General features: G+C 37.4%; 1 protein-coding gene across 1 annotated transcript; it reads right to left on the bottom strand.

Annotated features, from left to right (window-relative positions):
* Positions 1–1,380: 1,380 nt before the first annotated feature.
* Positions 1,381–8,144, bottom strand: LOC122398342 (low-density lipoprotein receptor-related protein 6). The gene is made up of 10 exons (XM_043398102.1): positions 7,905–8,144; positions 6,462–7,487; positions 5,310–6,240; positions 4,771–5,055; positions 4,387–4,667; positions 4,045–4,296; positions 3,107–3,962; positions 2,800–3,035; positions 2,199–2,711; positions 1,381–1,937 (listed from the first exon to the last, which is right to left on the bottom strand). Exons 1-10 carry the CDS (start codon positions 7,969–7,971, stop codon positions 1,564–1,566), a joined length of 4,821 nt encoding a protein of 1,606 aa, XP_043254037.1. The 5' UTR covers positions 7,972–8,144; the 3' UTR covers positions 1,381–1,563.
* Between the last annotated feature and the right edge of the window lie 3,734 nt (positions 8,145–11,878).

An 11,878-nucleotide genomic window follows, 5' to 3' on the forward strand; every position in this document is an offset into this window, starting at 1 on the left:
TTACAAAATTTTATAGAAAGGAAAATAAACGAGGAGAGGTAAACTTGACAAAACGATCGAATAATTTACCGAGAATTGTCGAATAAATAAAGCAACGCACAAATGATATATAAAATATGTAACAAAAATTTTATTTCTTTATACAATTATGCTACATACATAGGGCAATGCACTTCACATTTCAAATGTAAAAAAAATATAGAATAATTATTTCAGTCTTTAATGCTAAACGAGCATAATAATTAATAGACGTACTTCTTCGAGACTCATATAATAGCAGTGCGAGGTAAAAATCATTTCCACAAACAATAATATGTTGTAGATTTTGTGTACACGATAATGTTGATTTCGTTTTTTGTTTCGCTTTCTCATGATCTTGAATACATTATGGCACGTATCAATTACGAATTTCAGAAACGGAGGTGTATTACATTTACACGGTATTCGAGTAATAGAAATTCATTGATCTCTTACATTCTTATTTAACGTTTAAATCAGAATGCAAAAACAAATATATTTTTTTACTTTCGTTAGAAAACTTAAAAAAATATTATATTTTCCAGGAATACATATTTTAAATGTTCTTAAACTATTTACTTTAATTATTATATTTTCGTTACTATTTATTCAATTTTATTTTTATGAAAAAGTGCGGTAAAACCTCGATTTAGCAGACGAATTGCGGGAAGGGGTGTCTGCTGTACATGAACGTCTACGTTTATACGAAACAAAGTCTGTCGAATAACAGACTTACATATTTTAAGTACGGTGCAATCGGTCTTCGTTTCCTTTGATTTATCATTTTTCATATTTATTTGATAATGTACCGGCGAAACATTAACACCATTTGCTAATCAAGTGCAAAGACGAGGGTAACCACTAAATAAAAAATTCGTTAAATACAGGTCCGTTAAATCGTGGTCTTATCGTATTTTCAATTCTTCTATCCGTTTCAAGAGATTATTATGCTTACTATTTTTATTTTGAGTATAGATTTTTTGATGTTTTGGATGTAAGTATGAAACATATAAAATTAATTTCTCGTATAGCATACCGTATGTATACAGTTAGAGCAAGAGTATAATCGTTAAAAAGAAAACATAATACTTATACATATATAGAAAGGAATCTTCTTTTTAAACAATTTTTATCGCAAAGACTAAAAATCATACAATTTTTTATACATTCTTACAATATTTACAACATTTTACGATTAAATTACCTAGAATTACGTTATAAAGACGATAGGCACAATGGTATTAATTTCTTCGATCGGAATAATCGTAATAAAATTATTCGCGTGTAAATAATATTTAAACGGATTCAATTATAGTAAAAAAGAAGGCACTCTCAAAAGAAATTTTTGTTCTTGTCGTTCCAGTTACTGCTCTAGTTGACTTTAAAAATTATCGAAAAGAAAATATCATCTAGAAAAATGATCTTTTACTCGTTTCATAAATAAAATAAACATTCTGAGAGCTGTCCGTTCTTTCGAAAATCTTCGAAATCTTGTAAAAATATTTGTTTTCGTGGAAAATGAAGTATCAAAAGATTGCAATAAATTCAAGGGACAGGAGAAGGGGGAGGAGGAAGAGGACTAAAATAGGTAGAGGATCTTGAACTAGGAGACGGAGGACAACTAATTCCTGCGTCGCTCTGGTAAACGGATCTTGGAGTAGGAGGCGGAGGAAATGGCTCACTTTCGTATCTATATCTTGCCGGGTAATTACTGTCCGACTCGTCGCAAACGTCTGTACTGCAAGGAGTCGGGGGTGGGGGCTGATTAATACTCCTATAATGCCTATAAGGTTTATATCTAGATGCATTGCTGCTCGAGCACCTGGTAGAATTTGCTGTTGTTGCTGGACTTGGAGGAGGATTTAATGTTTCTTGGGGATACCCTCCTGCAGAGCTACCCCGAGTTGAACTTGATGCACCTCAAATTATAATGTAATTTGTTGTATTTATAAATTACATACGTTTACCTCTTTGTCAAATTTACTTTTATATCTTTAATATTCTTTTATCGGTTAACTTTATTACCACGGAAGTAGAAGATATTGGAGATATTATTTAAAAGGCTGGGTATTAAAGGGACCAATTATCGCATTCGTACGTCGTTATCATAAAAACTCACTCAATTTACGGATCGATCGATTTATCGATTTATTAATAATTTATAAAAATATAAAACTTACCGGTAATATGACTTCTATCGTAGCTCGATTCGATACTGCTCCCATTCAGCATCGACATCCTTACGGTTTCCATTTCTATTTTCAAATCCTTTCTGCAATTTTTCTGTGCGAATATTGGCTTTGTCAATCTGACTGGTTTCGGCGACAAAGGATCCCCGGCAGAATCGTGCAAAATATCTGGCAATTCTTCGTTGTTTATAAATTTTCTCCTACAGTAATAAAATCCAAAAGCGACTGCGGCGATCGTTGCAGTCAATCCGATAGGCACTACAATGACGTATGTAATTTTTCCTGATTCCAACGAGCTGTTTTCTTGTCGTGGATTGTTTGCAGGCGTGCACGCGGACGTGAGCTCGTCGCTGCCGTCGGCACAATCTTCCCAGCCATCGCACAAAGCCGAACCGGATATGCAAACACCGTTTCCAATACATTGAAATTGACCTGGACGACAACAATGAGCTTCGTCCAAACCGTCGTGGCATTGGGCTGTTCCATCGCATACCCAGGACATATCTGTAATAATTTTCTTATTTTTAACTTGTTATACAACTAAGAATTTTCTATTTCATTAATTCGATGAGTTAAATATACATATACCTACCGATACAGTGACCACTTTGGCATTTAAATTGTTCGCTACTACAAGCCGGACAGCCTAATTCGTCGCTTCCATCGGGACAATCTGTTTGACCATCGCATTTCCATGTCACCGGTATACAATCTTTTGCCATTGCAGAACTGGGCGCAGTGCAAGTAAAATGATCCGTTCCACAGACTGGTGCAGCTCTACAAGTTTTTTCATCTTCGGATAGAACCAAAGACTTTGGACAAGAACATCTAAAAAAGAAAAAAATAGAATTTAATATACATGAAAAATACACACGGAAAAGTTGAATGCTTATTCTTACTTGGACAAAGTGGTTCCGATACAGAAATGAGAACATCCCCCGTAATCACGAAAGGGGCTGCATATGTGCGTTTTCATTATATCAATTTGTGGAGTATTCACTGTAATTATATCTGTAAGCATTTTATTCATAATCACTTTTCTTCCGTTTCCAGACTTGTTAATACGCTCTAAGCTTGAAGTTTCTTTATCGAACCAATAAACAAAATCAAGAAAGACGGTTAAATAAATGGTCGATCCTTGTTTCACAAGAGAGACTAGAATTTTTCTGTTATTTCCATCAAAGTCAGCGTACTCGATCCGATTTCCATGCGCCCAGTATACAATATTTGAGACCGCATCGACCGCGATACTGGTTAGTTGTTCGAGATCAACCGCAATTACGACCCTTTCTTCTCCATCCATTTTACTACGCATCACTCTCACCTTCCTTCCAACGTCTGTCCAGAAAAGAAGTCTCTTTTCAGAATGTATTGCAATATTTCTTGGTTTCTCCCCATCACCTTTCACCACGATACCCAAAGCGGAGCCATTGTCAAGTTTCGTGACATTGATGGCATCGTTTATAGCACAAGACCAGAATAACAATCTTCCTAACGGGTCCAAAGCCAAATCCACAGGATGTCCGGAACTTCCGGAAACCATTACGCTCGAATGTGTTTTATTTTCCAAAGTCTTCCTTATAGACGAAGTTCGACCATCTATCCAATAAATATGTTGAGTTACGGGGTCGAATTCTATAGACCGTACATTTTTTAAACCCTGAATTCGCAGAACCACGTCCGAACAATCGCTGGTATCGGGAAGGAAGCGAAAAATTGCATTGCGTAAACTGTACATCATAAAGATCTTTGGCGCTGTAAATTAAACAATATATCTAACTATATTTTACTTGGGCAAATAATAACGAAAAATTGTATAAACTTCAAATAAACCAACCATCGCACGATTTGTTATCTTTTTGCAAGTTATAATGAGTAGGACATTCGCATTTGAAAGAATTAGATACGCTTTCATTTTCTCCGGGCAACGCGATGCAAAGGTGGCTACAATTTCCATTTTTTAACGAACAGGGATTCCATCCTGCTTGCTTAGAAGGATGAAAGACTAACAAGTCCGTCACAGATTCCAACTTATTATGTATTTTCACTCTATTCGCCCCTGTAGTTTTATTAGCTTTCTCTATATCGCCTGTTGATTAAAAAGATATTTATATCGTTCCTATTATAAGTTAAGACATAAAATTAGAATTCTATCAAAATAACGCGGTCAGCTTCTCACCTGTATTCCAGTCTGTCCAGTAAATATAATCTTGATATTGAGTTATGCTAAACGGGTAACCAATATTTTGTGTTACGATTGCGTCTCTTTTCTTTGTATACAAATCAAAACTATCGATGGCTGGAGTATGTAAATCTGCCCAGTATAATTTCCGTGCGGAATGATCGATTGTTAAACCACTTGCTCTTCCGATTTTAAAAAGTAACGTTTCGCGATTCGTACCATCTAAAAACGATCTTTCTATACTGCCGAAATTTCCCCATTCTGTCCAATACATGTGTCTGGGAAGAAATGAAATTTGTCTATTACAAGAAAATAACAATGCGAACGGATACTTTGGACAAATTTTCGAAAAATACACCTAAATAAATGTAGCATAATTACCCTCTACTGGGATCTAGGGCCAGACATCTAGGTTCGATAATGTTATTCCATACGAGAACCTTCCTACTGCAACCTTCTAATCGAACCATTTCTATTCTTCGAGTTCCCGTGTCGCTCCAATACAAATTATGAGCAATCCAGTCTATTGCTAATCCTTCGGGTGTTTCTAAACCAAGATCGACGACTCTTTCCATATCGGACCCATTTATAAAAGCTCTTGTAATTGTTTTCAATTTAACGTCCGTCCAATAAATACGATTGTCCGCTATGTTAAAATCCAAGGCGCTGATAGAAGCGAAAAATATTTACAGTAATAAATTTTCGTTGAAAAAGAGAATTTTAATATTAAAGTCTATGTTGCGTAAGATACTGGTTCCCAATATATTTTAAACGCGCGAAACATTCTAATATTCCTTTTTAACAACGAAAAGTTCATCACCGTAGGTTAATCGGTTAGCCAAGCAGTAAGAAACGCGTTAAATAAGAAAACATTCGATAACTAATTCATACAATATTTTATTTTAAGTTACAAAATTTACCTTGCATCCTTGATGCCAGTCAACGGAATAATGTTGTCGTTATTTGCATTTTCGATACTGATTCTTCCGATGTTTTCTTTCTTTGCGAACAGCATGAACGCGTCCGGGACGATGCAGGTCCTCTTATCTTTCGTTAATTCGTATCCAATCTGGCAAGCGCAAACGTATTTGTTTCCCGGTCGATTTAGACACAAATGACTACATCCTCCGTTATGTTTCGCGCATGGATTTGTACCATTAACCTTTCCCAAGTGTACTGCCTTTAAACCCATAACATTGGGAACTTGATCGACAATCACTTCTCTCTCGCCGCCTGTTAATTTATGTGCTCTGTCCACGCTTCGTCTCTGCCAGTCGGTCCAGTACAAATAATCCCCTAACAAACTCAATCCGAAAAGATGCGGAAGATTATCTGTAATTACTTCTCTCCTGTCGGTACCGTCCATGTTGCACACTTCGATCTTATCCGTTTTCGCGTCGCACCAATAAATTTTCCATCTCGTGAGATCCAAAGCGATCCCGTTTGGCCAAACAATATCTTTCGTTACCAGAAGAATACGCTCGGTTCCGTCCAGGTTGCTCCGTTCTATTTTCGGTCGTTTTTCGTACCAATCGGTCCAGAACATCCAACCGAGTTCCGGAGCCAGGGCAATAGCTCTAGGTTCGATCAGGTCCTCGTTTATCAATACTTTTCTACTCGTGCCGTTTAATCGAGCCACTTCGATTCGATCCGTTCCCGTGTCGGTCCAGTAAAGATTCTGAGCCAGCCAGTCCACGGCTATTCCATCAGGATTTTCCACCTCTGTCGTTATAATGTTCTCTTGATTAGAGCCGTTAAGAGAGGCTCTACGGATCGCGCAAGCTTCTTCGTCGGTCCAATAAAGCATTTCTTGCATAGGATCAAAGTCGATTGCTATTGCATGTTTAATTCCTAATTTCGTTAACAGAAACGTTAAATTTCATTTAATTTTTATTAAACGTTGTCTGGAAAATATTATTAAAGGGAGGTTGGTTCCCCGGTCTAGGATTTTAAAAAACACGATTTCCTTTTGTTACATTCTTTACTCGTGTTAAAACTTAAAAAGTGATATCCTAGAGCGAAACCTTCCTTTAAAAGAACGTAGAAAAACTATAAAACGGAAATAATTATACCTATCAGTGGTAGTACAAAGTTGGTATAATCGGGCGAATCTAAAGATATTCGACAAATTTCGGTTCTCTGAACTATTAACAACAATTCTTCTGGTCCTTCCGCGCAAGTCAAGTTATCTACTAACTTAACGCCCGTGGGACACGCACACGTGTATCCGGGCTCCGTCAAACTTAGCAGACACAAATGCGAACAATTTCCATTATTCTTTTCGCAAGGATGATTCCCGTGCGGTTGTCTCCTAACATCCCACACTTCTATGTCACCAGGAATATATTCTCCGTGCAGCAATTCCCTAGGATGCGCCTGATGCTGACGCACGTCGTACGAGTGTATACACCATGTTTTCCAATCGGTCCAGTACAATCTATGATCAAAAAACGTAACTGCGAACGGATAATCTAATCCTTGTTCAACTACTTTTCGTCTATTTTTTCCATAATAATCCATTACTGCTATAAACTTGAGCCTCCCGTCTACCCAATAAACCAATTCGTTGTCATAATCCACTGTCAAACCATTGGGCCAAAATATATCGTCAGAAATGATCACCTCTCTACTTAAAGGATCTCCGTTCATCGCCGCCCTTTCTATTTTCGGTACATCGCCCCAATCTGTCCAAAATAGTATACTCTTCATTGGTACTAGAGCTATGGCTCTTGGCTGATAAATGTCCGTCCAAAAAAGAACTTTCCTGTGACGCCCGTCGATGCTCGTCACTTCTATTCTATTTTTCTCCCCGTCTGTCCAATATAGCTTTCCTGTGTACCAATCACAGGCTAAACCATCGGGGGATATCAGGCTAGAATTTACTATAATTGTTCTTTCGCCAGTGTGCGTGCCATTTGTTCGAATACATTGAATTATTTCTAGACCGCTATCGGACCAACACACCAATTCTTGTTCAAAATAAAAGTCTAAAGCTGCACCTTCGGAGAGATCTTTTATGATAGTGGTTACTTTATTGGTACGGGAGGTATTAGCCATTCTAATATCCTTTTGTGTAACAAAGAGTAGCGTCGGTGAACCTAGAATAATTATTTATTTATTTAATATTCAACAACTCATACTCAAAGCAAAACAATTTTATTTAATTTTCTGCTGTTTATATCGTTTTAAAGTTCCACAGTGACAGACAAAATCATTGTACAATAATAAGCAATGACTTTATTATCTCTCAAATATGTAAAGAACATAATCATGATATAAGTAAGATGGAACAACAAATAGAAAATCTCAAGTGGTAATATACAATAGAGATCATTATAGAGGATAGAAAATCATCGGATTTTATTCGTATTATTATTAAGATCCTACTTGAACGTTATAATATAATAAACAGTTTGTAATGATAATGCTCGTAACAGGTTAATAAGCAAACAAATAGTAATATAACCTTAATTTTCAAGTGTACGGTTTAAAAGAAAATAATAAATGTAGCCTACCATTACAAAAAAGTACAAGTCTGAAAAAGCACGCAGTCATAATGATTATTAAACTAATGATAGCCATCCTAACACTTTTGATGAGGAATCTTTAAATTCTGAACATTACGAGGAGATCCTAAAGCGTCGTTCGTCAATCTTCAATCATGACGAACGATCGATTCACTCCCCGTGCACTTCGTAACAGTTGCATTTAGTGAATGAGATTTACGTTTCTCTCAACGTAACATAAAACAAAAATTGGACCCCATCGTTTAAATAAACTGTTAACTAAGCAGACGCTTCGTTAGAAGCCAGCGGTTCTCATAACCGATCATTACTATCAGCCGGTTTGGGTACACCATGGATCTAGGGAACGGTGCAGAACGATGCATTAGACGCGGGTTGTGAAACATTCAGAGGAGAACAAGGAAATAGCATTTTGTCCAGGGGTAAGAAACTCTCAAGGTTCACAACTCATAATTGATCAATCTTTGATACTGAAATTAGCGAGTCACTACAACGAGCAATCTAGCCAATAGTAAAATAAAAATATTCCTTTAAAGTGAATCTAGGAAATTATATCTAACAAGCATGGCTGATTTTCAAACGGATGTTATTTTGCGAAGAAAACTCCGTAACATTCAACTTGGTGGTTTAAATTACATTTCTGATGAAATACATATTAAATCTGTTCAATATACTAATTTAACAGAATTAAACGAGCAAGGTTGGCAACTTTAACTAATGTCAGAACGGTAAAGTCAATCAACAACAAATTATCTTTTTCATAGCTTTTTCTCGACTATTTTCCGATGGAAGCTTTGGCATCGGATTTTCAATTAATTAACTAGTCTTTTCAAGTATCGACCCACTCTGTGCTGAATCTACTGTACGTTCCTTAGCAGGTATTCACGTTGCGGACCAATCAGATTGTTTCGTAAGTTACGTGAGTTGTATTACCAGAGTTCATCTTCTAATTGCGATAGATATTAGGTAAATCTGTATTTCTAACAAACATAATTCAAATCGATTATCGATCAAGAATGAAGAAATATTTAAAAGAAAACTCTCTTTTTCAGTGATCGAAGCTTACTAGTACAGTTTATTAATTCTTTAGCACTAAATCGAATACATACATACGTTCGATTGTAAAAACAGCGATACATATTTCGACATTCTTTATTCCTACGTCTTGTAACTTCGGAAGATAATATCTTTTAAACGTGGCGTTTGCGTATATACTTCCAGAGGAAAAAATTATTTGTTTAATGGTTTTATGTACCCACTGGGTGTGTTCTAAACGCAGAAGCTGTACATTTTGTACGAAATAAGGCACGTATAAATATTAAACAATATGTCGCCGCCACAATTTAATTGTATTTTTTTCTTTCTCGTAGAAACGCGGTGAACGCCTTTGAAACAATATCCCCATTATTCTGTTAATACACGGCGCAAATTGTCTTTTGTCCTGTTCTCGGGACAAGTGACCCGTATTTAACAGAATTATTGCTATAATCGCCTCTTGCATTATCGAAGCAACGTTCTAATTTAGGAGCGACTTTCGCATAATTATGCAGCCACCCTTTTCAACGATGGATCGCGGCTGCCTTTATCGATTGATCAACGACATATTTGCTGCGAGCATATGTCAACAGCAACATCCGTGCTCTGGAACAAAGGTAATGGGCCGAGTTTAATGAAGTTTGCCAAGGCATTTATGGCTAAAGGATCGCGGTCCGAAACTGGACCGCACATTATCAAGCCGGCCAACCTCTACTTAATCCTAACCTAATTACAGAACCATGTAACAGCTAAGAAATTATAATTTATCCGGAAGAATATCATTATGGAAGAAAATCATTATGGTTTTCTATCTGGACGATCGACAATAACGAACCTTGTATTAACATTAATTGGCAAATAATATTATATACAGACTTTCACGAAGAAGCAAGCGAAGAGGCTCGTGCGAGTCTATCTCGTCAATAAGTTATTTTACGTAAAGTTAAATGGAATTTCGCGCGTTTTTATTCGATATAAATTCGATCGTACGTAGATTATCGAACGTTCGTTCGTTCGTTCGTTCGTTCGTTCGATCCGGTACATCGGATATCATCCACGGGTGAGTATTTGCGATCGGCGTAAGCGGTTCTTTACCGAAAACCAAATTCGGTATGCAATAACAGAGAGTACAAGTATAATTGGAATTGTGTGTGATTAATCGATTGGTAGGTTAGTCGGCTGTGAATCGGAGACAAGGTTGGCCGTTGCTCGTTAATTATTACAACGGTTGATGGATCATCCGCTCGTAGATAGAGTTAGGCAGACTCGCAGTTGCAGCAGCCGATTGTTTTCAAGGCTTCAAGCCAGGGCCGAATAATCGATAAATTTTCCGCGGTTCCCGTTGCGGGAAGCTCGTGAACCACGGAGTCGGTGACTGGGATATTCTGATAATTACTTGGTCTCGTATTTCCCACCAAGAGAATTCCGTCCTTTGGTTCAGGTACCGTGCTAATTCTAATTATCTTACTAACAAGTTCGTCGATCGTACAAGATAACGTTTGTCGATCTAATCGGACGTGGTTCTCTTATAACAGGCTCGATACACGTTTTATTATTGTTGTTGTTGTCATTCTTTTTGTTTCCGGGACCAGTACCGTATCCAGACATTTTTACGCCCGGGATAACAATGACGTACAGGACAAAAGTTTAAGACGACTACGTTATATTTAATACATCGATGGGAATATTCGTTGGTTCAGCGATGTATCGGAAAAACACTGCGCTATATTCGTCTCTGTTAATTCGACTAATAGGATTTCGTACGGAATAATTAAAAAATCCAATAAAGTTTAATAAAATGAATTTTGGTTTCGAAAATATCGATACACGTTGTTAGGTCTGCTCTTCTTTCGCCAAAAGTTATTTGTTCTTCGAACAAAGAATATTAAACACCATCGCGTTAAAGGAATATCGATATCCTAGCAGTTTTCGGCGATGTGTACGCGCACGGTTGATCGATCTACAAGTTTCTATTCGATTTTCGCAGCCGAATCATCTTTGTCGTTGCCTCTGCGACGATTTCCGATCTAATTTAAAAATACAAGTCTTGTAATTAGAGGATCCTGGCAGCAAACGAATTGATTATTCGTGTTTCCTATGCGTAGCCTTTACAGCAGCCCTTTGCTTTCACGTTGCGCCTATTATTCAACGATCGGGTTGTGTTTGTTCACGCGCGTTTGAATTCAGATTGAAAGCAAGACCACTATTTCGCCTTCAAAGATTTGTCGCGTCGAGCATACGATTCAGGATCAGAGGGTATAGAAATCCAATAACCATAATTATAATTTCTGTCTTTCATGCTGCCCGCTTGAATCGATTCTCCGCGATTGCTCTTATAACAGCATTTACGTCTATAAATACACTAATCAAATATATTCCTTTCGATCGATTTTAATCATTATGCATTACGCGTGGTTTTGTTTCTTTTACCAAATGGTTTCGACCGATGTATTTTATTATGTTTCAAGAATATTTTAAAAATTGTCGACGACAACAGTGTTGTCCAATGCTATACCGGTTTAATAAAATAGTATTGTATTTTCCGTAGTCGAAGGGGTAGGTATGTAATTCACACCTACTTTTCTCATTTCGTGCTCCTTCTGTCTCTTTCGCATCAGTATTATCTATCCTTTCCTTTCTTCGTTACGAAAGTTCCGTACGATCCTTGTCCCTCCAAGGGTCCTTCGCGTACCCATCCGACACACACGCTCTCTCTCTCTCTCTAACATGAGAATTCTAAGCGAACGTTCTTCCCTTTTTTCATATTTTTATCTCGTTCCGACTCTATCTACCCTCGGCGGCTCCATCGTCCGAAGCTTTTTCCTCGGTCGCGTCTCCGTTGAACGCGCGCTTCGAAGCTCGGAGCCTCGGCCTCGGCTCTTTCAGCCTCTTACCTTTCACCCTCGCCAGTTTCTGCAGACGTCTCTGTC

This window comes from Colletes gigas, unplaced genomic scaffold, assembly GCF_013123115.1.
Source record: "Colletes gigas isolate AHSC1104 unplaced genomic scaffold, ASM1312311v1 Colletes_gigas_Sc00002, whole genome shotgun sequence".
NCBI lineage: Eukaryota > Metazoa > Arthropoda > Insecta > Hymenoptera > Colletidae > Colletes > Colletes gigas.

Excerpts from the sequence above, each read along its gene's own strand:
- LOC122398342 (XM_043398102.1), bottom strand. The coding sequence starts at position 7,971 with ATGGCTATCATTAGTTTAATAATCATTATGACTGCGTGCTTTTTCAGA. Across the intron at positions 7,488-7,904 it reads ACTTGTACTTTTTTGTAATG|GTTCACCGACGCTACTCTTT; the intron begins GTAGGCTACATT and ends TAATTATTCTAG. Across the intron at positions 6,241-6,461 it reads CTTTGTACTACCACTGATAG|GAATTAAACATGCAATAGCA; the intron begins GTATAATTATTT and ends TAACGAAATTAG.